Source organism: Urtica dioica, chromosome 11 (genome assembly GCF_054948205.1).
Source record: "Urtica dioica subsp. dioica isolate 48M chromosome 11, U.dioica_male_clone48M_v1_H2, whole genome shotgun sequence".
In the NCBI taxonomy this organism is placed as follows: Eukaryota; Viridiplantae; Streptophyta; class Magnoliopsida; order Rosales; family Urticaceae; genus Urtica; species Urtica dioica.
The window spans coordinates 23,744,036-23,771,690 of record NC_142766.1 but is presented as its reverse complement, the minus strand read 5'-3'; the positions used below and the strand labels follow the sequence as shown (position 1 = coordinate 23,771,690).

General features: G+C 36.4%; 8 protein-coding genes across 8 annotated transcripts; 5 read left to right on the top strand and 3 right to left on the bottom strand.

Annotated features, from left to right (window-relative positions):
- The first annotated feature begins 93 nt into the window (after positions 1-93).
- NFU2 (NIFU-like protein 2) lies at positions 94-2,476 on the top strand. Its single transcript, XM_089602174.1, has 4 exons — positions 94-375; positions 453-546; positions 987-1,297; positions 2,063-2,476. Exons 1-4 carry the CDS (start codon positions 298-300, stop codon positions 2,249-2,251), a joined length of 672 nt encoding a protein of 223 aa, XP_089458300.1. The 5' UTR covers positions 94-297; the 3' UTR covers positions 2,252-2,476.
- Positions 2,477-2,839: 363 nt separating this feature from the next.
- LOC149382707 (Transducin/WD40 repeat-like superfamily protein) lies at positions 2,840-7,144 on the top strand. The gene is made up of 18 exons (XM_089629790.1): positions 2,840-3,065; positions 3,144-3,230; positions 3,317-3,418; positions 3,534-3,688; positions 3,848-3,965; positions 4,045-4,146; positions 4,273-4,429; positions 4,508-4,616; positions 4,722-4,824; positions 4,965-5,115; positions 5,207-5,339; positions 5,425-5,531; positions 5,613-5,683; positions 5,819-5,879; positions 6,080-6,307; positions 6,417-6,501; positions 6,588-6,766; positions 6,885-7,144. The coding sequence occupies exons 1-18, from the start codon at positions 2,958-2,960 to the stop codon at positions 6,968-6,970; spliced, it is 2,142 nt and encodes a 713-aa protein (XP_089485916.1). The 5' UTR covers positions 2,840-2,957; the 3' UTR covers positions 6,971-7,144.
- A 73-nt stretch (positions 7,145-7,217) lies between these two features.
- LOC149382706 (putative magnesium transporter NIPA4) lies at positions 7,218-10,017 on the bottom strand. Its single transcript, XM_089629792.1, has 9 exons — positions 9,578-10,017; positions 9,282-9,338; positions 9,076-9,166; positions 8,837-8,997; positions 8,611-8,738; positions 8,390-8,527; positions 8,118-8,210; positions 7,884-7,989; positions 7,218-7,707 (listed from the first exon to the last, which is right to left on the bottom strand). Exons 1-9 carry the CDS (start codon positions 9,738-9,740, stop codon positions 7,610-7,612), a joined length of 1,035 nt encoding a protein of 344 aa, XP_089485918.1. The 5' UTR covers positions 9,741-10,017; the 3' UTR covers positions 7,218-7,609.
- Positions 10,018-11,742: 1,725 nt separating this feature from the next.
- On the bottom strand, positions 11,743-14,737 carry LOC149382705 (putative two-component response regulator-like APRR4). The gene is made up of 6 exons (XM_089601527.1): positions 14,629-14,737; positions 14,006-14,158; positions 13,618-13,932; positions 13,445-13,527; positions 12,919-13,221; positions 11,743-11,796 (listed from the first exon to the last, which is right to left on the bottom strand). Exons 1-6 carry the CDS (start codon positions 14,735-14,737, stop codon positions 11,743-11,745), a joined length of 1,017 nt encoding a protein of 338 aa, XP_089457653.1.
- A 4,110-nt stretch (positions 14,738-18,847) lies between these two features.
- On the top strand, positions 18,848-22,639 carry LOC149382704 (kinetochore protein). The gene is made up of 11 exons (XM_089629840.1): positions 18,848-19,117; positions 19,519-19,737; positions 20,030-20,120; positions 20,195-20,374; positions 20,608-20,697; positions 20,957-21,064; positions 21,234-21,287; positions 21,573-21,687; positions 21,819-21,976; positions 22,076-22,171; positions 22,270-22,639. The coding sequence occupies exons 1-11, from the start codon at positions 18,951-18,953 to the stop codon at positions 22,315-22,317; spliced, it is 1,326 nt and encodes a 441-aa protein (XP_089485966.1). The 5' UTR covers positions 18,848-18,950; the 3' UTR covers positions 22,318-22,639.
- Positions 22,640-22,957: 318 nt separating this feature from the next.
- ATP-PRT2 (ATP phosphoribosyl transferase 2) lies at positions 22,958-25,533 on the top strand. The gene is made up of 11 exons (XM_089630813.1): positions 22,958-23,319; positions 23,413-23,472; positions 23,548-23,661; positions 23,774-23,839; positions 23,928-24,035; positions 24,121-24,204; positions 24,361-24,462; positions 24,558-24,671; positions 24,775-24,855; positions 24,940-25,059; positions 25,181-25,533. The coding sequence occupies exons 1-11, from the start codon at positions 23,074-23,076 to the stop codon at positions 25,274-25,276; spliced, it is 1,191 nt and encodes a 396-aa protein (XP_089486939.1). The 5' UTR covers positions 22,958-23,073; the 3' UTR covers positions 25,277-25,533.
- On the bottom strand, positions 25,488-25,917 carry LOC149382702 (Cox19 family protein (CHCH motif)). Its single transcript, XM_089630814.1, has 2 exons — positions 25,807-25,917; positions 25,488-25,719 (listed from the first exon to the last, which is right to left on the bottom strand). Exons 1-2 carry the CDS (start codon positions 25,893-25,895, stop codon positions 25,605-25,607), a joined length of 204 nt encoding a protein of 67 aa, XP_089486940.1. The 5' UTR covers positions 25,896-25,917; the 3' UTR covers positions 25,488-25,604.
- Positions 25,918-26,056: 139 nt separating this feature from the next.
- Positions 26,057-27,543, top strand: LOC149382701 (protein EI24 homolog). The gene is made up of 6 exons (XM_089601525.1): positions 26,057-26,210; positions 26,315-26,380; positions 26,678-26,831; positions 26,957-27,009; positions 27,257-27,370; positions 27,465-27,543. Exons 1-6 carry the CDS (start codon positions 26,080-26,082, stop codon positions 27,541-27,543), a joined length of 597 nt encoding a protein of 198 aa, XP_089457651.1. The 5' UTR covers positions 26,057-26,079.
- The last annotated feature ends 112 nt before the right edge of the window (positions 27,544-27,655 follow it).

The window sequence follows — 27,655 nt, the reverse complement described above, 5'->3', positions numbered from 1 at the left end:
GCCTTTTGTTGGGCTAAAGTCCAACTCTAACGCAATTGGGCCCCACTCACCGAAACATAAAACAAAAAGAACCGACGGGGTCAAATTGTGCCCGATCCGGACCCGTATTATTCTCCGTCGTCGTTCTCATTCTCTCAAGTCTCAACCAACCAAACCTTGTTCGCTCATTTGTTTCCATTTTCCCGAGCAAACCGCACGCAAAATCATAAACCGCTGTTGAAGAGAATTCATTGGTCTTTTGAATTTTTGAATCGGATAGAGCAATTCATTTTCGCTTAGAAAGAAGAAGAAGAAGAAATGCAAGCTGTGGTGCTAAATCAACCGCCGTACCTGCGAGCTCACCAGCAACAACCAAAAACCCTAAAATCATCAAAGGTTAACACTCTCTTATTTCAAGTTTTGTCTCTAGTATTTTATTTTTCGTTTCTAATAAGTAATATGTATAATCGCAGAGCCAGAGTTCATTCACGGGAGGGAATGCTTTTCTGCGGCGGAGCTGCAGTGGTTCCGTGCGGATTCGGTTCTCTTCCACTTCACGAGGATTAGGTATTCATTCCCCTAATATATATAGTTTTGTTCTTTTGTAAGATAGTGTATTTTGTGCGTGTGTGAATGGTTTGGGTTTAATTTCATTGTTTTAAGTTTTAACTAAAAAAAAATCTAAGAGAAATTTATTTATTTATCCGGAAAGACATCTGAAGGATTTACATGCAGTTCATCTCTTCTCTTTTTTTTTTTTGTACTATTAATTCTTTCCTTCAATCAGTTATGCCTGTATTCAATTTCTGAAGTAACGCTTGCCTTGAACTTAGGGAGTTCTGCAGTTTTCATTTCGTCTTTTAGACATATTTAGAGGAACTTTGTTTGTGATTCAGACTGATTAATGGAATCCGAAAAACTTGGAATTAGATATTCAGCCCTGAGTTTGATCTTCATAGAACGCCCCAGGGTTGATTGCTAATATATGGATATGCCAAATAACGCAGTTGTAAAAGCCGTTGCTACTCCGAACTCGGCGCTGGAATTGCCACTAACAGCGGAGAATGTGGAAAGCGTGTTGGACGAAGTGAGACCGTATCTGATTTCGGACGGTGGGAACGTGGCGTTGCACGAAATCGACGGAAACGTGGTGCGTTTGAAGCTTCAAGGAGCTTGTGGGTCTTGTCCAAGCTCCACGATGACCATGAAAATGGGCATCGAGCGTCGACTGATGGAAAAAATCCCAGAAATAGTTGCCGTGGAGCCCATCGCAGACGAAGAGACGGGATTGGAACTTAACGAAGAGAACATAGAGAAGGTAACGTTTCACACTCGCAACTTCTTTATCATGATTCCTTGTTTAGGATTGTAACTGAAACGAAAAATATGCCTGGGCTATTTGATGGTGTGAGGTTGTTAGGATCTAGGGAATATAGGATTCAGTGCGAATTCGTTCGCTGTAATTCTCCTAGGCAGAGGCTTATTCATTTGCTATGAAATCCAAGTCTTGATAGTTTTGATATGACAAACTTTGGACACCTATACACTCCTGTTGATATGGCATAAAACTGTACTTGATTATCATTCAGCCGAATTCGTTGTTTGTTTCTTCCGTTTCTAACCAAAACAACAATGCAAGCACAGCTTAATTTATTTGCAAAGACAGGCAGTCTTAAGATTTCAAAACTTGGGGCGTCTTTCCAACTTCCAGTGGCACGTGGGATCAGAATTGCGAAGCCCAGATCAAATAATCATATAAAAAAACAAAAACAAAAATTTAGCGATATAAGCCACATAAACATAAGTGTTTGTGTTTTAGCCAACGTTTTGTAAATTTTTTGTAAATAGCCAAAAACTGTTGGAAATATTTCGTAAATAACCATATTTACTAGAAATTTACTCTGTATTTTTTGTTATTTTTATAGCGTAAATAGATTTATGTGGCTATTTACAAAAAATTAACGAAACGTTGGCTATTTCGAAATTCTAACATTTCATATGGCTAGATAGCCACTGAACCAAAAAAAAAAGGACACGGTAATAAGTTGATAAGTTTTGTCGGTGGCGGTGATAATGATTTCAGGTACTAGAAGAAATAAGGCCGTACCTGGTGGGGACAGCTGGAGGGTCTCTAGAGCTGGAAGGGATTGAGGAGCCAATCGTCAAAATCCGAATCACGGGACCGGCGGCTGGAGTCATGACTGTAAGGGTCGCCGTCACGCAAAAGCTGAGAGAGAAGATTCCCTCCATCGCTGCTGTTCAACTTCTGTGAATCTCCGCTGTTTCCCCATTAACTTCATCTTCTTGCGTTACTTAAAATACCTGGGAAAATAACTCTCAAGCTTGGAGGGAAAAGAGAGAATGTGTATAACGTTCTTGTGACAGCGTATCTGATATAGTTTTTTTTTTAATATACATATCATGTACATCCAGATCGAGGAAAGGTTTGTGTTAGAAAAGGAACTTGCAAAAAATATTATCTGTTTCTTTAGATGCATAGATGTGGTCTCTCCAGTGAGTTTGTTGCAACATGCAACTATGTGATGTGACGAGATAAAATTGACCCGCTCTACAATATGTATACACAAGAGCAATTCGAATAACATGATTGGCTGTGGCATCAAATGAAATTACATATGCGTGAAGCGAATTAAATTACAAAATTGAAAATTAAAAATAAAATTACATATGCGTGAAGGTAATTAAATTACCAAATTGAACAGCTATATTTTTTTGTCAGTAAAAAAAGCGCTATATTATTTGGGTGTAAATGCAATCCTTTTAGTTTTATTTTACCAAATGGTTATAAGATTTATAATTTTATATATCTATTGAATATTTCACTCTAATAATACTTGAGTTGGCGTAGACCAAACCAAAGTATCAGAGCCTTTTTTTTATTTTCAAATAATTATAATAAAAACCCTAAACCCTAACGACCAAGCTGGGAGCGCCTCAGAAATCTTGCCAGTCCGACAATGGCGAAAAAGGGGACGAAAAACAACGCAGACGAAGAAGAGAAGAAAATCAATGACCTTGTTCCCACGAAACTAGCTGAGTCCGCTTCCGATTCCGACTACGACTCGGTACGTTTTAGTGAGTCCCAGTCTCGGGTACTATCAGTAACTCCACCGTCAGCGATTAATCAGTTTGATATAATACAGGAATTCTCGGGCACCGACGAAGGTGGTTCCGCGTCGGAGGACAACGACTCACCGTGGGATTCAGAACCTGAGTTATCCGGAGATGAGGTACTAGGAATTTCAAATTCCTCGTGTTTTTGCTTATATAATATTGAATGAGCGTGAGACATAAGCGTCGTTGAACTGTGCACCAGGGAAATGACGAAGCGCACGGTGAAGATGATAATGATCTGAACCAAAGCGAGAGCTCAGACGGTCCTCAACCTGTAGATGAGAGTGATTCATCTGAAGATGAGGTTTTTTTTTTTTTTTTTTTTATTGACCTTATGTTATATTTGACAATCCGTGATTTAACTGGCTCTGGCTATATTCAAGTTAATTTTTTGCTTGGTTGTGGCTGTATCGGAATAGGTTGCTCCACGGAACACGGTCGGAGATGTTCCCTTGGTGTGGTATCGGGACGAGCCACATATTGGTTACGACATTACCGGCAAGAAGATCAAGAAAAAGGAGAGAGAGGACAAATTGCAAACCTTCTTAGCAAACGCAGATGACTCCAAAAATTGGTAATGATTCTATCTTTAGCTCATAAGTTGGTGATGATATGGGAGTTGATTAGAAAGAGAGGAAGAAAAAAAATGTCTTCCAGACTCTCTGAGTGAAGATCCTTGAGCTAAGTTTGACTTGTGACTAGATTCCTAAACATTTATCGTTTTTTTTTTCAGGCGGAAAATCATAGACGAGTATAACGACGAGGATGTAGAACTGACAAAGAATGAGACCAAGCTTATTCGGAGATTGCTTTCCGGAAAAGCCCCTCATGCTGATTTCGATCCACATGCAGTGCGTGTTTTTTGAAGGTCAATCGTGTAATTTCCAACATCATTTACACTGCTCTGATCATATGCGTTTTCAAATGCAGCCTTATGTTGACTGGTTTAACTGGGAAGATGCTAAGCACCCCCTTTCAAACGAGCCCGAGCCGAAGAGACGCTTCATTCCTTCCAAATGGGAACACAAAAAGGTATATCCACGTTCATTTCCTTGTTTGTTTCTAAATTCTGGACTGTAAACGTGCTGGTTTTGCGACAATTCAAACAATGATAATCAAATAATTGTCATTGACTTGTGCTTCTTCTTTTCCTTTCAGGTAGTTGCATTGCGCCGAGCTATTCGTAAGGGCCTAATTAAGTTTGACAAGCCCGAAGAAGAACAGCGTGTCTACCGATTATGGGATGATGAATCCAACTCAACTGACAAGTCTACACATTTAGCTTATATACCCGCGCCGAAGACAAAACTACCGGGTACTAAACTCATTCCTTTTAAGCTGTGAAGTCTTTGCAGAACAAAGAAAAATGAGTTTAGTTGAAGTTTGTTTTCAGGCCACGAGGAGTCATATAATCCGTCTTTGGAATACATCCCAACCCAAGAGGAGATCAACGCTTATCAGTTAATGTTTGAGGAAGACCGACCTAAGTTCATACCTAAAAGGTAACCTTGGGCTTACAACATGTTTACTCTGCTCTTCTGCACATCATTTTCTTCTGTTGTAAACTAGCTCATATTGTTTTACTTTGTGATTGACTCTTCTCCCAGCTTTTCGTCCTTGAGAAGTGTCCCAGCATATGACAATGCTGTTAAGGAAACCTTTGAACGATGTTTGGATCTGTACTTGTGTCCCAGAATACGAAAGAAGCGAGTGAGTGGTGAATCCAATTTTCGGAATTTTTTTATTATAATTTTTTTTTTTTTAAATTGTGCTTGCCAATATGTTTTTTTACCAAAGCAATGAAGTCCTTCGAATAAAATATTTTTATACTCTTAATAACAATCCGGCAGATCAACATCGATCCTGAGTCGTTGAAACCCAAGCTTCCAAGTCGGAAGGATCTCCGGCCTTACCCGACGACATGTTATCTCGAGTACAAAGGCCACACTGATGCAGTTTTGTCTGTTTCTGTTGAGTCCGCCGGACAGTGGATTGCTTCAGGTAGTGAATTTATTCTTTATCTTTGAGATTGATTCATTTTTATAGGTATGAATTATCAAACGATTCTCATCACCGAGTGTTACGTTGTCAGGTTCAATGGACGGAACTGTGCGTGTGTGGGAAATCGAAACTGGTAGATGTCTTAGAGTCTGGAACTTCGACGAAGCTGTAAAATGTGTTACTTGGAACCCTGTGCAAGAGCTTCCTATACTAGCTGCGTCGGTGTAAGGCTTGATTGATTGTATTTATTTTCAGGTCGGAATCGTCTTTTATTCAGTTCATAACATGTCATTGCTTTCATCTTCACAGGGGACTAGATGTACATGTTTTTGACACTGGTTTGGGAAGTGAAGAAGAGCAGGGCAAAATTAGAGAGCTTCTCTGTTCCAAGATACCCACATCACAGGATGACTCGGGTCAGTGAGACCTTTCCTAGCATTTGTATTCCCATGTATAAAAACAGACGTTCCTCATTGTTTTTTTTTTTCCGGTATCAGATAACTCAACACCAATCACAAGCTGGCATCAAGATGATAAACATGGGGGAGTCAGATTGAGACATTTCAAGGTTAATATATATGTGTATATATGTATATATATATATATATATAGATTACTTTTTCTTCTCTAAATTAATTGTGATTGATTGTTGCGTTTTTTTGTCTGTTGAGAAGCTAACTCTAGAGACTCCTTTCTCTTGCAGACTGTATCTTCAGTAGAATGGCATCGTAAAGGAGACTATCTCTCCGCAGTAATGCCAGCTGATATCCTTTTCACTTAATAACTATTTTGGTTTTTTCATAATTCTATAGTTTGACACGATGACGACCTGTTCAAAATTGCTCATAATCGTTCACCTAGGAAACTTACTCTTATGTTTTTATCCCCGGTCATTTGGTGGCGACATTAAGATTCTGTGCTAAAATAATCATTGCCATGAGTTTCCTTGACTTACTTTCTTCACGCGAAACCAGGGCGATTGTAATTCACCAGGTTTCCAAGAAGCTGACACAAAGGATCCCATTTAAATTGCACGGCCTTCCAGTTTGTTCGGTCTTCCATCCTTCTCGTTCCATATTCTTCATTGCAACGAAACAGACGGTTCGTGTTTACGATCTGGTGAAGCAAAAGCTGATAAAGAAGCTCGAGACCGGACTACGCGAAGTTTCTTCCATCGCAATCCACCCAGCTGGTAAGGCCTCTTGTTGCATATAATCCCATTTTTGGCGGGATAAAATATAATCATTCGTAGCCTCATTATTTTTTTAGACTTCTTGTTAATGGCTTACTTGGCTTGGCAGGCGATAACCTAATTGTGGGAAGCAAAGAAGGGAAGCTTTGCTGGTTTGACATGGACCTTTCATCGCAGTCTTACAAAACTCTCAAGTAAACGCTGCTTTACCCGTTTCCGTTTCTTAATATATCTGAGATATGCTTCTCTAATTTAATTCTGATTTTTTTTTTTTTTGCAGGTGTCACCCTAAAGACATAACGGGCGTAGCTTTCCACCGCACTTATCCGTTATTTGCATCGTGCTCAGATGATTGCACTGCGTATATTTTCCATGGCATGGTCTACTCGGATCTTAATCAAAATCCCCTCATTGTTCCTTTGGAAATTCTCAGGGGACACAAAAGCACCAACGGTAGAGGTGAGATATGTAACTGTGTTTATCTTTGTCTAGAGAAAAAACAGTCTTTTAACTATACGATCGAACATGAATCCGAATTCAAAATTCTAAACTGAAACTCAACTGTTAACATTTGCAGGTGTGATGGACTGCAAGTTCCATCCGAGGCAGCCATGGCTATTCACCGCCGGTGCCGATTCGCTCATTAAACTCTTCTGTCATTAAGACAGTCCTATTTCATGGTGCTATCAAATTCGAATAGAAAAGTTTTGTTTAATTTATCTTATAGTAATTTCTTGAATGACAAGCCGAGAGCTGATGTTGCCAATTGTTTTTTGTCGCATTGTATAACGTCTTGTACTCTGAATTTTATATGGGCAATGATATTTCATGACCACACACTAGACTTTTGAAACTCTTTGCTTATCTTATACTCTGCTGAAAATTTTACTCCCTCGTATACACAACAATATCACATTTGAAAATAAATATATAAAAAGCTGGGAAACCAAAAATGTCATAAAAACAAAGAAGATGTGAAAATGGTGGTTAGGTTATGGATTTTCTTATAAGTAGCCACCGAGTAGAGTAGCGCTTTGATACATTCTGTATAACCAATATGCTCGAAATTACATTGGATTTTTGGTGGTGGAAGAAAATGAGTATACACGAGCAGAAGCAAAAGTATAGGGAGCCGAACACAGCGGGGTTAATTGGAATCGAAACATCTAAAATTTTCCGAGCCCCCCCAAAAATCTTCTCTTCGTAACCATGAAAGATGTTCCAACGAAGGAGCCAAAAGCAAAACCGTGCCCTCACAAACGCGTGTTTGTTGGCCTAAGAAAAGAAGAACACATACACAGATCACGTGGCTCTCATTGACTCTTGCCGTCTCAAAGGAATGCCTTCCCCAACGAAACCATCCTCTTCTGAATATTTATGAAGTCTTGAATTCCCCGATCCTACAATTCATCAGAAATGCCATCAACAATGTGATATGTTCAGCGCTTCTTACATGACTACTCAGTGATTTTTATTGTCCTCAAGTAGTTTTTAAGTTTAATCAAAGTGAAGTTCAATTGTCAAAGAATGATGACTGGAAAGGAAGATTTCAACACCCTAAAAAGCGCAGACATACCATCGCCCATGTCTTTCGTTTTGTGTAGGAGAAAAGTCCCGGAGAGAATGGTCACAAAGCCGCACATTTCTGTGATAACTTGAGTTGGACTTTGCCCATCCCAATCCTGAAAATGAATAAATACACATTTAGAATAAAGTATTTTGGAAATAGAACACCTACGAGCACAGATAAGTGAAAATTTTATATCTCATCTACGTGTAATGAATTACTTTACCATTACCAGAATAGTACCTTAAACATGATGACACTTGCCAAGATAGTTAACGATGTGAACATCACATAATAAATGGGAGACACAACGGCTGTGTTGAAAGTATCCAGCGCCTGCAATGAGTAGCCAAATTAGAAAAAAAAAATAAAAGACTTACAAAACAAAAGCACAGCGAAAATCTGCGAGCGAGTATTCTCGTCTACGCAAGTAAATTAAAGAGAAAACCTCCTTGTATGTCCTCACAGATATTACTATTTACGAGTAACACAATAACAAGAAAAAGTAGTATTACCTTGTTTAAATAATTCATTTGCGTAAGAATACACGTAACTACAACTAAAGTGAATGCCCAAGTTTGCGGGTACATAAGCTGATTTGTCCCTGATAACGTCAACTTCAAAGCAATGCCCAGGGCTTTGACACTCATGACCTATAAAAAAAACAGAGAGCTAAATATCATGAAAAATGCAAGGATAAGAGATGAAGCGAGTCATCAGAACCATGGAGGCGTACCGACAAAGAACCAACAAGGGAACAAACTCCGATATACACCATTATGTGTGTCTGACCGTATAGCGGAATTATGTGGAATATAAGAATGAACACAGCTATCATCACTAAGGCCGCGTAGAGAAGAAAAGCTGGAAGAAAGAAAGAAAAAAAAAAGGTGTGGATGAGGATTTCAAAAAACAATGTAGTAACTTTAAGAGAACTTTAATGAAAGACGAAATCTTTATACCTGGTTCCATGGCAAGATCCCAGACTTGCGTGACGGACTCGATCGGACGTTCTTGAGGAGCGTGTAAAACGATCGTAGTAGAGCCCACGACACATAGAGCACAACCGAGGATTCCGAAAATATGAAGCCTCTCTCTTAAGATGATATGTGCAAGTACAGCGCTGCAGAAAAAAAAAAAAACGATTGCTTTATCGAAACTGTAATTGTGCTGTGGCGATCAGTTGTATAGTAGTTCATGCCTGATAATTATGCTGAGAGCGCCGAGTGGAGTGACCAACAAAGCTGGCGCAAATGCATAAGCTGCAAAATTAGCGGCCTCTCCCACGACCACTGTCGAAATTCAAACCCAGACTTTAAGTACTTTCCGAAACAGAATTTCCGATCACATCTCAGCTAAATATGCAGATCTCATTATGAGTCAAACAAAAGAGAAATGGTCACTCACTTGTTATCATGCCGACCCACCAGAGTGGCTCGTACAAATAAGAATACCCACCCATTCCTGCAACCAAAATCAACAACATTACTTCAACACACATAGCTGATTCTCAATTTCACATATCATCACAAGAATAATTGAACTTGCTCAAAGTAACTGCCATTTTCAGTCTAATTTAAGGTTGACATAATTGTTCAATCTACTTCCTCACTCTGATTCCCCAAGCCCCGGCCAAAACAGTACTAAATTGACTTAACAGGAATTCGATTTTAGTAAAATAAATTCAAATCGAAGATTTATACCGGCTCTGATTCCCGAAGCCCCGGCCTTTTTCAAGCCTTTTTTCTTAACGATGAAGCTCGATCCGATGAATAGACTGGAAGAGAAAGCGAGAACGAAACCCTTCACATTGTCCGACGACACGCCGTTGTAAGCGTCTCTCCAGCTCGAACTCTGAGTCGCCATGGACGCCGTCGATAAGAAGAATCAAGCCCTAACCCTAGCTCGCTCACTCACTCACTTCTCTCCGCGCCCAACATCGCTTCCGTGACTCACCTCGGACTGAGTTGAACAGACCGAGTCGTCCGAACAGTAATAATAAACTTGGAATAAATTAAGACAGAATAATTTGTCGGCGCTTTGAGACTTGAGAGTTGAGAGTACAGCTGTGCTTCTTCAAGATGATTTCTTTGAGATCGGAAATGGAAGAGAGAGAGAGAGAGAGAAGAGAGAGAGAGAGAGAGAGAGAGAGAGAGAGGAATTTTTTTTTTTTTTTTTTTTTTTATGATTTTATTCCTTTTTCTTTCAGATATACTGCTGTTATTATTATTTGGCTCTTATTTTTTCTAAATTGAATTTCTAATAATCTTGCAGCCTGGCTCTTATTTTTTTTTTTTCCTATTTGTTTAAAAAAGAAATATGTTTCCAGACAGAATTAAAAAAGAAATTAATTAATGACTCAATACCCGCTATAAGTTGATTGATGAGTGCAACACAGCACCATATTTATTATCTTTTATGTACCTTTTATATTTATTATTGTTCATGGTTAAAATTGTGGGGGTAAAGTTGGTGTTAAAAAGTATAAACTATGACAGGTACGTAACTATTATGCTTGGTTAGTTTTTTGCTTGGAATTGGAATTATGTTTGGTTAGTTAGTCTACATCTATTAGCTTGATTTATTTTTTCAAAAATAACTATTAGCTTGATTTATTTTTTCAAAAATAACTATTGGCTTGATTTTAGTCTTCCAAAAAAAAAAAAAATTACTCGATCTAAGCCACATCAAACGTTGCAATTGTAATCTAGCCAACGTTTCGTTTAATTTTCGAATCTATCCAAATTTGATGACGTGTCATATTTATGTAAGATGGTATTTACTATATTAGCCTTGGTTTGGTTTCAAAAATACTAGCCCACGTTTTGAAACTTGGTTTTGTAGCCGAATTTGTTATATTCGGTTTATATTTCGAATTTTATAAAAACATTCTATATTTGGCAAAGTTGGTTATTGAGCGTTTATTTCTTTAATGAACATTATAGCCGTGTAAGCAAATACAGTGTAAATGTTTGTTAATCTCCGTTGCTTTGTTAATTTCTGTTAATTATGGTAAATTTACATATGTGCAGGTAGAGCCGATTTATTTCATTTCCTTTAATACGCATTTAATACGGTATTTTTGTTTTCCAAATTTATTTTCTAATTTTAAACGGGTCATGAGTAATTACGTGTATTCATTATCCTGTTTGACTTATTCAATCAATAAATATTTCCTTTCCTTTTTAATTACATCACCGAATCTCCTATTATGAATTCAAAAAGCTGAAATTAAATTGCTGAAATTATAGCCGTGTAAGCAAATACAGTGTAAATGTTTGTAAACTTTTGTTAATCTCCGCTGATTTGTTAATTTCTGTTAATTATGGTAAATTTTTTGTGCATTTATTGCACAACTGGATTCACACGCATTGCGAAAAATATGAAATTAATTAGCCGTATACAATTCAAACCGGTCAAACGTGGGCTAGTGCTTTGATCAAGTAAGTATAAGAAAAATGGTAAATTAGGTATTTTATATCCGTAAATTTCAGTAAATGGCTAGATTGCAAAATTGACCAAACGTTGACTAGATTCCAAAAACCATGTTTCAAAATGGATACGTTGCTAGTTTACCAAAAAAAAAAAAAAAAAAAACTATTAGCTTGATTTATTTTTTCAAAGGTAGTTTATTTTATGAGAAATGTTTGTTCATGTATTGAGCTGTAATTATACACCATTACATATTTTAGTACAACTATTTACAAACATAAATTTTGGGTATCATTAGAAAAAAAAAAAAAACAGAATTATTTCGATTAAAATGAGTACTTTTAAAGAAAAATACTAAATTTCAATGAAAAACAAGTCTAATCCTTAATTTATTTTACTCATAAAATTAAGGTTTTACTTAAATTTTGATGATTTTTTATATAAGTTTTTTACGGTTCTCTGTATATTTTGCTGGTTTCCCGTGATTAAGCTGACAAAAACCATCGAACATTGATTTAGAATAAACATACAAAATTGACAACAGCAAAAAGCATGGAAAGCTGACAAAAACCAACATTTATATATATATATATATATATATATATATATATATATATATATATATATATAAGAACTGCATAAACATTATAATAATAACTTCGAACAAATTTAATAAAAATAAGGATATTTAATTTTTAGATGTAAATAGTCAATATATTGGAAAATAGACATGAATAATAATATGTACCATTACAATTAATACCAAAATACTCTAATCTATTTGTCAAATTTATAATCTATTTCCCATTTTCATTCTCTTAGCAACCTAGAGCCGCCTAACCACACCGTCGCTATGCCGCTTATTATTTTTCACTTTGTTGTTAGAATGATCCAAATATTTTCTTTTGGTACCAAGCACTACTGCTTACTATTGTAATTCTAGGTTTAGATACAAAGAAGAAACGAATTTGGAAAATCTCTCTTAGAATGAGTCGAGAGCCAAATATGAATATTGCATTGTATTGAATCATTACAGATTAATCCGCTTATATAAATAATAAGAAAATGACTAATCAAAACGACTTATCGTTTTGCATACAAAAGAAAATGAGTAAAGTAAAACGACACAACCATAAGTAATAGACTATTGTGAACAACGACTAAGCCTCAAACAGAGCTAATGTTCCAATAATTACAGGCCGGACTGGTTATAAATTAAAGCAAATAATACAAGAACAAATTAAGAAATATAATTCGCTGTGCCATTGACGTGTTTTGTCGTTACTTTCACTCAATCGTACGTTGGCATGCCAAAACAAGAAAAGAAAACAAAAATCGTAACCTCAATACCCATATAATATACAGTTAAGATGGGCCAAAAAAATAGATGAACAAATTCACTCGCAATAAATAATTTGGACAAACGCAAACCAAAAAAACCTAAGAAAAACTTTTTGCAGTTCTCAGCCGAGGAAAAGGAAAAGGAAGATGATCACTACAAAAATAAACAAAGAAAAAACGAAGTCACAAGGTTACAATGTATAATAGAAACAAAATGAAATATTAAATATAATGTAAAAGGGAATAAAAAATAAAAAAAAAATAAAAAAACCTGGAGAATTTGATTTTGCGCGAAATCGTGGTGTGGGTGATCGGGAATTTGAAGAAGCTGAGGATCATCAGCCAAAATACTCTTCAAAAGATCAATATCCCATTCCCAATGTTTAATTGGGGGGCGGATAGAATTCAAGAGCGCGTGGTAACCACCGAAGAGGCCTTGGCCTTGATATTCCACGTTCTGATCAGTCTGACGTGTCTCCCTTATTTGGATCGCCATTTGATCGCCATTGCTCGCAACACCACATAATTGCCTGCTCATCGCTCTTTGCCCTTTGCTTTTCTGCTCTCTGTACTTCTGTGTCACCATATAATTTCAATCACCAAATAACCAATCTCTTTCTTTCTCATTACGTCTTACTATTTTATTCCGTATATACTTTCCTAGCTAGTCCAAGTCCAACTTAAAAAAAAAAAAAAAGATATCGAATAATATCTTCTTCAAATTTTTTATATGATAAAAAATAATATTAATGATTAATAGTCTCAACAATCGAATTTAAAAACAAATATCCACGTACCTGGAGATGACTCGCGATATTTTCTCGGCTAAGATACGGGTGTTTCCGAATCATAATTTCCAAAATCTTCTTTGGTACAGCTTCTGAGATATAAAAATAAATAAAAAATGAAAAAACATTTATTTTTTTTAAGTATAACAAAAAAAAAAGGGAGAAGAAATAGATGTCCGTACTCTGAAACCCTAACTGATCAACCGCTTTTTGGAAGTCGTCGCAAAGCTCGTCTGACCAAACGACGCGCCGTTTCTTGGGTTGGCTGGTCGACGACGACGGCTGATCAATATCCTCGACCACCACCACTTCTCCGCTACTATCGGCGGTGCCGGTGTCCATGGAATGATGACGTGGCGGGAACTTGATGACGTGGCGAACCACGTGTTGCCACATGGTGATCGCCGACTCGCGGAAGGCTTCGGGCGAGAGGTAGTTGCAGCAACCGCTGTCAATCGCCAAACAAACGCTTCTTGGACTCGAGTCCTTCGATACGACTGCCAAAGACACACAAGTCAATAAGTCAACGCACTCAAATTCATTCATTCACATTCGAATTCAACTACGTACCGATGGCCGGGAGAGTCAACCCCGACGTGACGTATCTGAGGAACTCAAAAGTTTCTCTGTCGGGATCGTTGACGCCGATCACCGCGATGTTGAATATCTGTTCCTTTTTCTGGAGAAGCTCCATAGCCTCCGCATATGCTTCGCACACCGTCACTGTATTCAACAAAATCATAACTCAACTTCTTTATTCATTCTTTTTCCCGAAGATTTAGGCAAAAAGATTCCCGATTCTTTTTCTGGAATCTACGAGTCTATACTAAAACCAGACGAACGCGATGGGAGATAATTTTGAAAACGAAAACTGCCATTATTTTATGCATTATTTATGAGAATAAAGAAAGCGAACAAGAAGTCAAACTTCAAGTACACAATACCTGATTCTTACTTTGCCATAAACATTAAAAAAACAGCCGATAGTATAAAGTATAAACTAACTATTTTATTAAAATAAAAAAAAAACTAACTATTTTAATCGATAGCTGAGAGAACGATGAACTTGAATAGAAAAGCAAGGAAACACTAATTCAAAAAGAATTTCAAAGATTCAAGAATGTATTTGATGAGGAAAAAAAAAAAAAAACTAGTTAAGCGTTTGTATATATGTAGAGAGATGAAAAGCTAACCTCTGTAATTACATGATGTAAGAATGCGGTGGAAGGCTTCGCGAGTCTTAGGGCTGGCATTGTTGGCGACGACCAGAAAGTTGTACAGATTTTCGTTGCTCTCCTCCATCATACTTCTTAATAATTCGCTCCTACTCTCTGCATATCTTACCTTTACTTTTATTTTTAATTTAAATCCCTCTTTTTCCTTCTTCTTCTTCTTCTTCTTCTTCTTCCTATACCTGCTTACTGTGCGTGGGTGTGTTTTTCCTTCTTTTTTTTTTTTTGTACGAGAGTTTTTAGAGCGAGTAAAGAAAACAAACCCCCCCAATGATTGCTAACTTGTTTTTAAACTGGAATTTAAAGCTATATTAAAAAACAACGAATTCAGTGTGGTGGGACCCATTGCCCCAGTTTTATTAAAAAATATATATATATCCATTTTTTTTTTCTATTTTTTCGCAAATTATATATACCCAAATTGTCCAAACTCTATTAGTCAATTTACACTCGCTCGCCTCTGAGTACGCTCTTTTTGGTTTTCTTAATTGAATTACTAATAATTTTTTATAAAAAAATTAAATTGAAACTCTTCTTAGTCTTAAAATAATTGCTAAAATTTGATATATGTTTCCAAACAAAATTATACCAACATTAATTTACCACTTTACACCCACTATAATAATAATAATTGGGTAATCTAGCAACGTAGCCAATTTCAAACATGGTTTTAATGATATAGTCAACGTTTGTTAAATTTTGCAATCTAGTAATTTATATAAATAAACGGTTAGAAAATATCGAAAATACCCTTATGTAACATAAATCATAGAAACCAAATACTAGCCAACGTTTCAGCCAGCTGAAGTTTATCGTGCGTAAAATAAACGGAAATTAACATAAATTAATCCATCGTTAATGTAATAAGAAAGGAAATAAATATTAATTGATTGTAGAATTCAACTAAATAAATGCGTATTGCAAATTTGATCGGCTTGTGAATAACACCGTATTAAATGTGTATTAGAGGAAATGAAATAAATATCAATTGATAACACCATCGACAACTTCAACCTGGTGGGCATTGATCGGCTCTACCTCTTGAACATATGTAAATTTACCATAATTAATAGAAATTAACAAAGCAGCGGAGATTAACAAAAAATTAGAAAGAAATATACGCTCAATAATCAACTTTGCCAAATATATAATTTTTTTTTTAAATTCTAAATATATACATGTGTATTAACTTCGAAATTTTGTATTGAAAATTTGATCGGCTTGTGAATAACAACGTATTAAATGCATATTAAAGGAAATGAAATACATATCAATTGATAACACCATCGATAACTTCAACTGGTGGGCATTGATCGGTTTTACCTACACATATGTAAATTTACCATAATTAGCAGAAATTAACAAAGCAGCGGAGATTAACAAAAAATTAGAAAGAAATATACGTTTTATAACTAACTTTGCCAAATATATAATTTTTTTAAAAATTCTAAATATATACACGTGTATTAACTTCGAAAATTTTGGTTGATCAAACTTGGGCTACAAGTTTTGTAAGCAAATTATAATAGAGGATATTATAGTAATTAACATCTTACATAATTAAGACATGTCGTCATTTTTTGCTAGAGTGAAAATTTGGACGAAACGTTGGCTATATTACAATTTCAACGTTTAGGTGGTTTAATTCGACTATTTTTCATAATAATATGATGAATTGGCACTATAAACTACTATACATATGCAACTAAATGTTCTTTCATATAAAGTTCTAAACGTAACCTATCAAGAGTTTGCTAAACATTTGATACTCCTATTCGCATTGGAGTTAATTTTAGGAAAAATATATATTCATCACTTGTGTTTTATCGGAATGTCGCGTTTATTCTCACAGTTTTTAAAATCCTCTTTTTTATAATATTTGTGTCTACATTTTCATATTTAATTTTTTGAAAAGGCCAAAATGCCCCCACTTTTATGTTAATATTAATATTAATAAAAAAGAAAAATAGGATATAAAATATTAAAAAAAAATAGTACATGAAGAGATGATTTTAATAGGTAAATTTGTTTTAAGGTATATAATTGATATTATTATAAATCTTAAAAAAATACTTTTGATATTTCTAAAAACAAACAAGGTGTTTGATAAAACACAAATGATAAATTTGATATTTTCCGTTAATTTTATTCTCTTTTTTTTTCTCAACCAAATGAGTATACTATTGGGGTTTTAAAACACTATTTTAGCTCAACAATTTTATGCATAGTTTTTGGGTTTTAGAAAAACTTCGCATACATGCCCTTTGGAAAATAAGTCGCGAGCAGATCGTTTTGGACAAAAAAAAAAATAACGAATTTTCCAGTAAAAAAAACACATTTCTAAGAACTAGTTTATAACTATATATATATATATATATATATATATATATATATATAGAAAGATATATAGATATATATTATCATTGGCTATTATCCCCCCGAATGATAAAAAAAAATATAATTAGTTTAGCAATGTGTTATTATCTTAGCAAATGTTGCCCTCACTTTTTTATCATTGGCTATTTATCTTAGGTAAATGGCAATGTTTTTTTTTTAAAACGTTGGCTATTACCTGAAAGAACACATTACTGTATTTTTTTTTATCATTGACAATTATTCCCCCAAATATTGGCTACTTACCTAATATAAACGTTGGCTATTTATTAGAGCAATGTGTCTAGTTTATAAGTTAAACATTGGCTATTTATCTAACATTTACGTCTGAAAGTTGCTGAAATGCTTTACATCACTACTCACTACTTTGAACTACCCACTCAAGTGTTGACACGTGGACAGATTTGTCCACGTGTCAACAGTTGAGTGGATAATTCAAAGTAGTGAGTAGTGCCAAATAGCATTGCTCATTCACATAAAATTTATCAAACGTTGACTATTTAGCAATGTCAAACGTTTAAGTTGACTATTTTCCTCGTTTTATGTTATTTATTTCAATAACAGTGTCAAAATCACCATAAAAGAAGCTTATGTCCGATTTGACGAAAATTTCAGTCCTTAATGGCCGGAAGCATTATTTCCGTTAAGAACTGTAATTTTCGGTCACTAGAAAGTGGAACTTCCATTAAGTACCGTTACCCAAGATTACTCTGATGTTAATATGAAGCCGGTCCTTGTCTAGTGTGGACTATAAATTCTCTTCAATTTTTTTATTTTTATTTTATTTTTTCACTTTTCGCCCAATTTTTCATATTCTTTTACTCTAAAAATTTCAAATCAGTCTCAACTTTTTTTGTTTTGTTTGTATATTAGCCCACTTTAGTTTAAATTCTTGACTTTGTCCCTAGTTGTTAGGGGTAACACGTGAAAATATCTATGATTCTTTCTATTACAATATGAATTGCGATATTGAAACTTTCATACGAGATTTATAACGGCTTAAGCACTCTACGTAATAGTCGGATTCTGAATATGTCGAGACTTATTCTCTCGGATAGCTTTAAGGTTATTTTATCTTTTTTATTTTATTTTTGAAACTAAAACGGGGCTTCCCTAAAATCTTCCGACGGGCGGGAAAGAGCACCCTTATTCTTAATGTATCTTACTTATAGTCTATGGTTATGACTTATGAAATTAGGGTCACACATATGATATGACCATTACGAATGACAGTTTAATCCGAAACCCGTTAACCCGTCGGGTATCCGAGCTAAACGGGTCGGGTGTGATACCCGCTCAAATGGGTTAACGGGTAATACCCGTTATCATTTTTAGCGGGTACGGGTCGGGTGGCGGAAATAACATACCCAACCCGTTAACCCGACCCGTAAACATTAAAAAAACCCTAGAATTTTGATATAACTTATATGTACTCTCACACATATAATTTCAGCTTTTATACTACTATATAACATATGTAGCAGTGACAATTTTTTTTTATAATATGAGTCAATTTTTTTTATTATTAAAAAAAGCGTGTTAACGGGTGCATATTTTTGGCATCCGTCACCTAACGGTTATACCCGTTACCCGCCCCGTTTAAATAGACGGATTAACGGGTATGGGCTAACGGGTATTTTTTTTGGCGGGTACGGATATGGTAATGGTGTACCCGCTAAAACCCGTACCCGTTGGGATGACCATATATAGTATTCTATTTATAAATAAATAAATAATTCCCGAACGATTCCCTCCTTTTTATCCCTTCAAATTTTAAAAACACTAATTCACTTTAGAGAGCTACATTTATTTGATCCGAACGACGAAATTGTTGATGCCAAAGAGGCAAAGACCGGTAATCGAGAGCTCCGATATTTCGTAGGAGATACATGATGTCTAAGTTCGAGTATCCGAGGCTTGGTCGCTCCGAGATTTTCAATATCCTCGCCGAAGCTCAGATCGCCGCCGTGTCCGAGCACGATCTTCTCAGGCCTAATTCCGAGTTTATTTCCGATCTCTACACTCGGATATTGATCTGCCTTGGCTTCATTAACGAGTACTTCCAAAACCCTAGATTTCCTTTGCTCTGGCTTCATTTTTAGCTGTTGTTATTTGAGCAAAAGAGATAGGAAAAAAAAAACAGTGAATTCACGCTTTGGTTTCTGTCCAATTGCCGTGTACTTTGTTAAATTCGTCTCAATTGAATAAGAATAGCAAAACCAAACATATCAGAGAACCAAACGATAGTGGTAGAAATGTCAGGACATTGAAGTCGTGTCCTCCAACCTAGCAAATCCACCTACCACTGATCCGAGATACAATTGTTTACTAAATTTTGTCGAGTAAAACTGTTGAAATTTTCTCCGAAATGTCTCGAGAGAAGAAAATTGATGGGAAGTTTGTTGTTAAGACTTTTGTTTGGATGGTATTTGATGTTAAATTATTTGAGTGAAACAGGGAAGATAATGAGCAGATTGAGTTTTCTGCTTTGGAGCAGCTTGAAAACCCGGATCTTCATGTAGACTCGGTTAGGATCATGAAGTTGTACGTCAAGATAAAGGAAGCTGTGGCTTCCTTGAACTGCCCAAAAAGGTTTACTCTCAAAGATCTTATAAAACCGGATTCCGAGAGGACTGAATTTTTTATCAGTGCGCTTCTCAACTTTTTCCTCTACAAGTAAGTTGTTAATCCTTCTAACCGCACCTTATGACGATAAATTTTTAATTTATATCATCAAGTACTACCATTAGATGTGCCTCCGTTCTATTATATAGACGTCAATGATTTCATTGTTTATAGTTTGTTCATCGTACTTATAGAATGGTCTAAATAATTTCTTATGTAGCAAACGCTTTATGCAAAGGAAATACAAGGCTTTGCATAGAAAGAGAGACACAAATGGTCTGAATAAATCTGTTCTGACTTTGTTATGTGCTTCGTTTGTTTTATTGCTTCTGTTCCATGCCAGATCGTCTAAAATGGAGCTTCTATCCCCGATAATAAATGAGCTGACACTTCTCGAGGAGCAACGTAAAGAATGGGGGGACAAGATATCCGAGGTATTATGCCCTAGGAAAGAAAGATATAAAAAAAATAAGAAAAAATGGGTTCTTGATGGCTTTCAGTATTGTAGTTGAATGCGGAGCTGGAAAAAATCAACGAGGCGAGAGAAAGGGAGTTACCCTTTATCCAAGAAGAAGAAGCAAAGGTTAAAGAATTGCATCAAACCATCGCAAGTCTCAATAATCAACAGGCGGCCTTGAGAGTTTCTTTACGGAAGTTGAAGGAAAAGACCGGCGAAATGGACGAAAAGGTAAGGTTGTTGACGTTGCAATTCAAACTGTTAAGCATTTGAGTCTCTGTAGCTGCTCAATACTTTTGTTATAATGACATAAATTAGGTATGTGCAACTGGTGGTGCCTGGGAATTCCATTAAAGAACTAATGCTTTACTCATACAGAGTTGGTTGACTTGTTTGTGGGGTTTGAGCCATAAGTTGCTTTTTTGAACATTTTATCTGATGCTTTTTACCTCCTGTTTCTCTAGATATCTAGTGCTGAATTCGCGCTGGTGCAAAGTGTTCAAGAAAACGCAAACTTGCGTTCGAGAATTGTTCAATCGCCAGAGAAACTACAGGCAAGTCTCTTTTGCAATTTTTAAAGACTAATTATGGTGTTAATTTTTTTTTATATAAATTTTTTTCAGATGCACTCTCTAAACATGAATAATTTAACTGGCTACAAGTTTACTAAATTTAGTGGTGTTTCAGATGTTATGATTTGTAGTCCCATATAGATATATCAAAATATACAAATTAATGGTGTGTGTGTAGAAATGTTCCATCTATCTTTTGTTTAAATACTATACATATTAACTAAAATCTTTACCGTTTCAGAGAGCTTTAGAGGAGAAGAAATTAGCACTTGAGGAGGCAAAGAATGCGGAGAGATTGGCAATGCAATCTTTTCAGGAGAAGACTGCCACTGCCGAAGTGTATACCAAGGTACAATCGTAAAACATTTTTTCTCAGTCCATAAGATGAAAGGATATAAGATTGATTGCACTCGTGTTTTTATTTTCACTTCCTTCTGGTACATGAACTATGTCTTAGTCTGGAAAGATCTGAAAAAGATAAATGGTTTGATTCGTAGTTTCTCTCTGATATTTCTCAGGTACATAAGAAAATGACGAAGCACTTTTCTCAGATGCAAGCAATTCAAGAACAGGTGTGTTAACTATCTGGCTGCGTCTGGATTGATTTTGTTGTGTTCTATGCCATAAAATATTGACATATATAGTCTTACAGTTTCTTTTCTTGGCTGCCTTGATTGGTTTTACATGAAACCATAAATATCGCTTATGTGCTACTGGTATTCAGATTTCATTATCATTCTATATATTAGATACGCAACTATATCCCGAGCTAATGCTATGCTATACACTGAAGTTCCACTATTGCATAAGGGTTTAATTTGCTACGCGTATCTAAGGTTTATAGTGTATGCATACAGGTAAACTCTGCTAAATCTGTCGATAAAGATTACAAGGCCTTGAAAGCAAAGCTTAGCGATGATGGAGTGATTGAGAAGTCGCTCGAGGCTAAGTTGTTGGAGCGACAAGGGAAAGGTATTGATTCCCCTTTGCATGCTTCTAGTTTATGGAGGTCTTGTGAGTTGTGATATACACTATCGTTTTTACCCAATCAGTAAATAGACTTAAAACTAAAGCATCTGAACCCTTGATTCCGTTTTTCTCAGTGGAAAATTTAGAGGAACTAAAGAGGCAGTCAGAGAAAGAGAGAGATGCCAAGTGCGACGAAGCTGCAAAAGAAGTAAACCGAGTGAAACTCAACGTTGAATCTCGGAGGCAAGAATTGGAAGCAAGACAGAAGAATGTGGAAACCGTAGTGGGAGAGGTGTGTTTTTCTTTCATAGCTCATCCTGTTTCCATATCTTAGTAAAGCGGCAATATTAATTAGTATAAGGTGGAATTGGATCGAATAAAATCGATTTAGGTGGACGCTATAACGTCAAGGACTACGTCAGTGAAAGAATCCAGTGCGGCCAAGCAACAAATGCTGCGTTCGAAATGCGAGGCCATTGTCAAACAGGTATTTTTCTTAAAGTATTTATTGAATACCCGGATTTTGTTTTGGTGTGTATTTTTAGAGTTAGACTGATAAAAAAATGTGCGGATTTTTTGCTGCAGTTCCGCGAGTACACCAAATCGTTGGAAACGGAGGGCTTGGTCTTGTGATGGCATTTCACTAGTCTTTTTGCTTCCTGTATAGGCTTTGTCGTTTATCTTACTCCTTTCTTTGACTGTCATTGCAGTTCCCTGAACTTGTAACTCCAAAGAAGTAAGAAGCCAATGTTGTACAAAGAATACATTTGGCTTCATGTCTACTTAAAGCGACCATGTTTCAGTTGTCGTTTCGCAATTGCTGTGTAATTTAATGATTTCCATTTGCGATCCCTTAAGTCTACTCTTCCCACCCACTCCACTCTGTCCACTCCTCTTAAGTTTTAAATACGATTATCTTTCCAATTGAAATATAATAATATAATGTTTGAATTAACTAGATTTCTAATACTTTAAAATATTGCAAAGGATCGTCATAATAATTTAATTAGGAATAAAAAAAAAAAAAGAGTGAAAACACTGTTTACCTTTTGAAGACATTTTTGGGAATAATAAAAGTATTTTAAAAATAGTTTTGCAAAAGAGGTACTTTAAAAATAATTGAATTAGTACTTTAAGAAGTATTTTCCAAACATTTTACATTTTAGTATTGATTCGTTTTCCTAGCTGTCACTTTTTTTTTTTTTTTTAATTATTGGAAAGAAAATAGAAATAATTTCAAAGTGGTACAACAAGAAGCCAGGTATTTTGTATTTGTGCGTCGGAATATCCAGAGACCAAACTCTCTCTCTCTCTCTCTCTCTCACGCACGCAGACTTGAGAGTCTAGAGATTTGAGAGCAAGCTTGTTAGGGTTACTGTGATCGCAGCCATGTCCGTGGTGCCAACATTACCGAAATGCCCTTCCACTTCGACTCAGCCTCCGTCTCTGGCCTTCTTTTCTTCGTCAATTCGCGTCTCCGTGAAGCTCAACAAGGCTTCTTGGTCTCCGGTCAAGTGCTCTGCGACTCAGTCGCAAGTGTCAGTGGTCAACGGCAGAGCCACCGACCGCCATGAGATTCGCTTTGGTCTCCCCAGCAAAGGTCGAATGGCCGCCGATACTCACGACCTTCTCAAGGTTTCCATTCACGACCTTCAATTCCGAACAGTACTTACTTTGCAGTTTGCTCTCTCAACTCTTGGCTGAGAATTCACATCTGTATATGTGTAGGACTGTCAACTGGCCGTGAAGCAAGTTAATCCTCGGCAGTACGTTGCTGAGATTCCCCAGGTACTTTTTTTATTTATAGCTTTGAATTACTATTTATATGTGAATATGAACAAATTTGTGTGTGGTTCTGGGCAGATTTCGAACTTGGAAGTGTGGTATCAAAGGCCTAAGGATATTTTGAGGAAAATGTTGACTGGAGACTTAGACCTTGGCATTGTTGGTCTCGATACCTTTACAGAGTATGGTCAGGTACTGATTTTACTTAAACATTAGTTTCTGAAAGAAAATAAAAAATAAAAGAGAAAAGGAATTTCTAGGTAGTTCATTTGAATCTGAAGGATAAATACATTTGCTTTTGTAGGGGAATGAGGATCTTATCATTGTTCACGATGCCCTTGAATACGGCGATTGCCGTTTGTCCATTGCGGTGAGCCGTTCTTTTCATTCGTATCTTGATGTGGTTTGTTTCTTCTCGTGATGATAAACCACTTGAAATGTTGATTGGTTTTGTTCAGATTCCCAAATATGGCATTTTCGAAAACATAAACTCGATGAGGGAGCTCGCCCAAATGACCCAATGGACCGAAGATAGACCTCTTCGTGTTGCCACGGGCTTCACTTATGTATGCCCAACATCTTTCGTTTCCTCCGAAACTGATTGCTTTTTATCATCTCAAGTTGAGCCACATTTGCTCTTTTCTTTTGCAGTTGGGTCCTAAATTTATGAAAGAGGCCGGGCTCAAGCACGTGACTTTCTCTACCGCCGACGGAGCCCTCGAGGCAGCTCCCGCGGTAAGTATATATAATCTCGGAATCAAATTTGAAATCTAGTACTTTGCAAGCATATGATAATGGACTACTCTTTTATTACTAGGAATTATTTTCTTATTTTACAATGTTAATTTGGCATGTCCTGTTTTTAAATGCTTTTTCTTTCTTTCTTTCTAGATGGGGATAGCTGATGCCATTTTGGACCTTGTGAGTAGCGGGACAACCTTGAGAGAAAACAACTTGAAAGAAATCGAAGGCGGTACTGTACTAGAAAGCCAAGTAAGAGTTATTTGTCCAGCGCTCGTTCGTTTACCTTATAAAATGGCTTATTCATTTTCTTATAAATAAATGTATATGGGAAATGTGTTATTCAGGCTGTTCTTATTGCAAGCCGAAAGTCGTTGATGGAGAGGAAAGGCGTACTCGATACGACACACGAGATACTTGAAAGATTGGAGGCCCATCTTAGGGCAGTCGGTCAATTCACGGTGTGCTTATATATACATATATACATATATATATATATATATTTATTTTCTTTTTACGCCCGAGTTTTGGAATTTTAATGAATCGCCGCATTTTTGGTCGCAGGTGGTAGCAAACATGAGAGGAAATAGTATCGAAGAAGTGGCGGAGAGAGTGCTGAGTCAGCCTTCCTTATCTGGATTACAGGTCAGATTTTAGAACAAGCGACGCCACAATTTTAAGTTTTTTATTTCATTTTTTTTCAGTGACACGGTCAATCAATCTTTGCAGGGTCCTACTATAAGCCCCGTTTTTTGTAAACGCGACGGCAAAGTTTCACCTGATTACTACGCCATTGTCATTTGCGTGCCCAAAAAAGCGCTCTACAAGTCTGTGCAACAACTGCGAGCGGTGAGTCTGTGCAACATTGAACATGTTCATAATTTATGTTCAGCAAATCTGGAATGTTGGTTTCACATGCCCTGGTTTTAGTTTTGTAAATATCGTTTGCTCTTCTGATACATTTGTGCAGATCGGAGGAAGCGGGGTTTTGGTTTCTCCGCTGACATATATTTTTGACGAGGAAACGCCAAGGTGGAGGGAGCTTCTCTCCAAGCTGGGTCTCTAGGCTTTTACCAAAATGATTTAATTTCGAGAATCGAAAGCAAAACTCTTTGAGACCTTTGTATTTATAACAATGTGTGGGATTTTTGGTTCCCCAGTTATTTCCAGTGCCTTGATTTGTTTAAACGCAAGACTTGTAGTTGGAATTGTGTTTTGTAATTAGCCCTGAATCAGATGGTAAGAAAATAAAAAGAACATGCTGCAAAAGTCAAAACACATGAATAATAAAGAGTATGAATGGATTCCGAATTCCTTGCTTTCCCTCTTCTTTTTATTATTCTAGACTTGATGCGAAAAACAAATACATGACAAGAAAGAAATGAAATGAAATTCTATCGCCTGGGCTTGGAAATTTGGTTGAGAAGAGAAGTCACAGAAGCGCAGTGCGTGGACTTGTAATCGCAGTTTTGGCAGCAATTCTGAAGCTTCTCGATCACACTTACGCACCTGAACCCAACCCAACCCAACCAAATTCTGATTCAAATTCATTGAATCAGAAAAAAAAAAAAAAAGAATCGAGAGAGAGAGACGTACCTTTGAGAAAGAAAGTTGTTCTTGGAAAGACAAGCTTGAATGTCACAGGCCTCCTTCTTGCACGCCTCTTTCATCGCTTCCTTTGCCATCGCGCTCTTCCTATTTTTCTCTTTCACGTTCTAAGTTCGCGATTCAGCTTAAAACGACGACACCCGAGGTGAAACGACACCGTCATTGAGGAATATTCCACGTGGCGTTTCAGCGTGGGCCCCACAGCGGCCCTTCCCTTTCCCTCACCGATTCTGGAGAGAATTGAATTCCGAAGAAGAAACGATGGAAGTGGAAGGTCAAAAAGAGTCGACGATCAGCGCTTTGATTGAGAATTCAAAGGAGGCTTCTCTGCTTTGGATTCAAGGTTTCAGAGAAGCATGTTTACTCCATCGCGGCTTCATCCTATGCTTAAGGTCTCTCTCTCTCTCTCTCCGTTTGGTTCCTTTCAAACACAGAAAGTCTGTGAAAGTCTGTGATTCGATCGAAGTAATTATCATATAACTTCCGAAATCTCCAGGTCAAGGAAGCTTTTGATACGAACAGGTCAATGTTTCCTCTTAAATGGCTGTATTTTCTTAGGAAGGTTTGTCTCCGATCTCTCTCCCTTTCTTTACTTACTTTGATTCTAACATGGACGTTATTCATTCAATAAACTATACTGAAAGAATGCTTGTTAGTCGTTACACACTTGTGATCTATTAATTTCGTCATCATATTTCCTTGGATTCTTACATGCTTATTTGAGCCGTGTGGTCGTTGAAATTCTAGCTAATTGTAGAAGGAAAGAGGTTTTCATCTTCATACATACAGTCGATCACAAGCCTAGTTAATCTGAGCGATTATTTGTTAGTAGAAAATCTCTGAATGTGTAATTGTGCAGTATGTTCGTACTGAACTCGGTGATCATTCCGACGCTGCATTGGATATTACCGGATCACTGCAACACACAATCAAACTCCCAAGAAATCTGCCCTTCAGACCGCCTTTTATCATTTTATTCCTTCTTACGCGCCCAACTCATACAGCTCTTCAATGTAAGTCTGCAAATATTGGCTTACACTACTGAACATATGCACATTTCTTTTTCTAATTCATACTATAGTCTAATGATAGAATCACTTCCATTTGAGAATTAATTGTATCAGTATACACTTTGCAGATAATGTGGTTCTATCCTTTGTATTTATTCAGCTTTATCCTGAGCAATCTGTGGTACGTCCAGTCTAGTTTTGAGTTTTTATTTTGCTCGCTATTTTCAGATTAAATTTAGTTTGTAAATACCAGCTCAATGCTTCCGCCCCGTGCCTAAACTATCATGCTTTCATCTGCTTTTTTTATTTATAAGAGCCTAAGTTTTCTACTCGACTCATACATGAATTTCATTCATGTTATATCTTTATATTGCTCTACTGGCTGATCTCATAATATATATATATATATATATATATATGTACTACAGGTACAATGACATTGGAGAGCATGGTTTTGCGGCCGCAGAGAGATCTGGGTCCGTGAAAGTGGATACCTCGATGCAGACTTCAAATCGTTCAGGCAGACCAACTGGCCTTGGAGGGTGCTGATTTTGTTCATTCTATGATTTTTGTTGATCACCACTCACTGTATATACGCCGTTCTCAAGTACTTAGCTGTTCATAGTTGATCTGCAGGGTTGTTATAGGGATTGGAGAGCAAGTCTATTCACTACTACTTTTAAATGTCTTCTTCTTGGAGGTACGCTCTTATTGATTCCCTGCTTTTTATGCATCTGAAAATGCTTACGTTGCATAGGTTATATATATATATATATATATATATATATATATATATATATATATATATATTTCATTTTCAGGAAAGA

Bases quoted from the DNA above. Each gene is read 5' to 3' on its own strand.
- LOC149382707 (XM_089629790.1), top strand. From the start codon at position 2,958: ATGGCGAAAAAGGGGACGAAAAACAACGCAGACGAAGAAGAGAAGAAA. The intron at 3,231-3,316 runs GTACTAGGAATT...ACTGTGCACCAG, and splicing joins CTGAGTTATCCGGAGATGAG to GGAAATGACGAAGCGCACGG. The intron at 5,880-6,079 runs ATATCCTTTTCA...TACTTTCTTCAC, and splicing joins CTCCGCAGTAATGCCAGCTG to GCGAAACCAGGGCGATTGTA.
- LOC149382701 (XM_089601525.1), top strand. From the start codon at position 26,080: ATGGAAGTGGAAGGTCAAAAAGAGTCGACGATCAGCGCTTTGATTGAG. The intron at 26,381-26,677 runs GTTTGTCTCCGA...GTAATTGTGCAG, and splicing joins GGCTGTATTTTCTTAGGAAG to TATGTTCGTACTGAACTCGG. The intron at 27,371-27,464 runs GTGCTGATTTTG...GTTGATCTGCAG, and splicing joins AGACCAACTGGCCTTGGAGG to GGTTGTTATAGGGATTGGAG.
- LOC149382704 (XM_089629840.1), top strand. From the start codon at position 18,951: ATGATGTCTAAGTTCGAGTATCCGAGGCTTGGTCGCTCCGAGATTTTC. The intron at 19,738-20,029 runs GTAAGTTGTTAA...GTTCCATGCCAG, and splicing joins CTCAACTTTTTCCTCTACAA to ATCGTCTAAAATGGAGCTTC. The intron at 21,065-21,233 runs GTACAATCGTAA...GATATTTCTCAG, and splicing joins CTGCCGAAGTGTATACCAAG to GTACATAAGAAAATGACGAA.
- LOC149382702 (XM_089630814.1), bottom strand. From the start codon at position 25,895: ATGGCAAAGGAAGCGATGAAAGAGGCGTGCAAGAAGGAGGCCTGTGAC. The intron at 25,720-25,806 runs GTACGTCTCTCT...GGTTGGGTTCAG, and splicing joins AACAACTTTCTTTCTCAAAG to GTGCGTAAGTGTGATCGAGA.
- NFU2 (XM_089602174.1), top strand. From the start codon at position 298: ATGCAAGCTGTGGTGCTAAATCAACCGCCGTACCTGCGAGCTCACCAG. The intron at 547-986 runs GTATTCATTCCC...CAAATAACGCAG, and splicing joins TTCCACTTCACGAGGATTAG to TTGTAAAAGCCGTTGCTACT. The intron at 1,298-2,062 runs GTAACGTTTCAC...TAATGATTTCAG, and splicing joins ACGAAGAGAACATAGAGAAG to GTACTAGAAGAAATAAGGCC.
- LOC149382706 (XM_089629792.1), bottom strand. From the start codon at position 9,740: ATGGCGACTCAGAGTTCGAGCTGGAGAGACGCTTACAACGGCGTGTCG. The intron at 8,739-8,836 runs GTATAAAGATTT...TCTTTCTTCCAG, and splicing joins GGATCTTGCCATGGAACCAG to CTTTTCTTCTCTACGCGGCC. The intron at 7,990-8,117 runs GTACTATTCTGG...ATTCATTTTCAG, and splicing joins CAAGTGTCATCATGTTTAAG to GATTGGGATGGGCAAAGTCC.
- ATP-PRT2 (XM_089630813.1), top strand. From the start codon at position 23,074: ATGTCCGTGGTGCCAACATTACCGAAATGCCCTTCCACTTCGACTCAG. The intron at 23,320-23,412 runs GTTTCCATTCAC...GTATATGTGTAG, and splicing joins ATACTCACGACCTTCTCAAG to GACTGTCAACTGGCCGTGAA. The intron at 23,840-23,927 runs GTGAGCCGTTCT...GGTTTTGTTCAG, and splicing joins ATTGCCGTTTGTCCATTGCG to ATTCCCAAATATGGCATTTT.
- LOC149382705 (XM_089601527.1), bottom strand. From the start codon at position 14,737: ATGGAGGAGAGCAACGAAAATCTGTACAACTTTCTGGTCGTCGCCAAC. The intron at 13,933-14,005 runs GTACGTAGTTGA...TGTCTTTGGCAG, and splicing joins GTTGACTCTCCCGGCCATCG to TCGTATCGAAGGACTCGAGT. The intron at 11,797-12,918 runs GTTTTTTTATTT...GGTTTTTGTCAG, and splicing joins CGCAAAATCAAATTCTCCAG to CTTAATCACGGGAAACCAGC.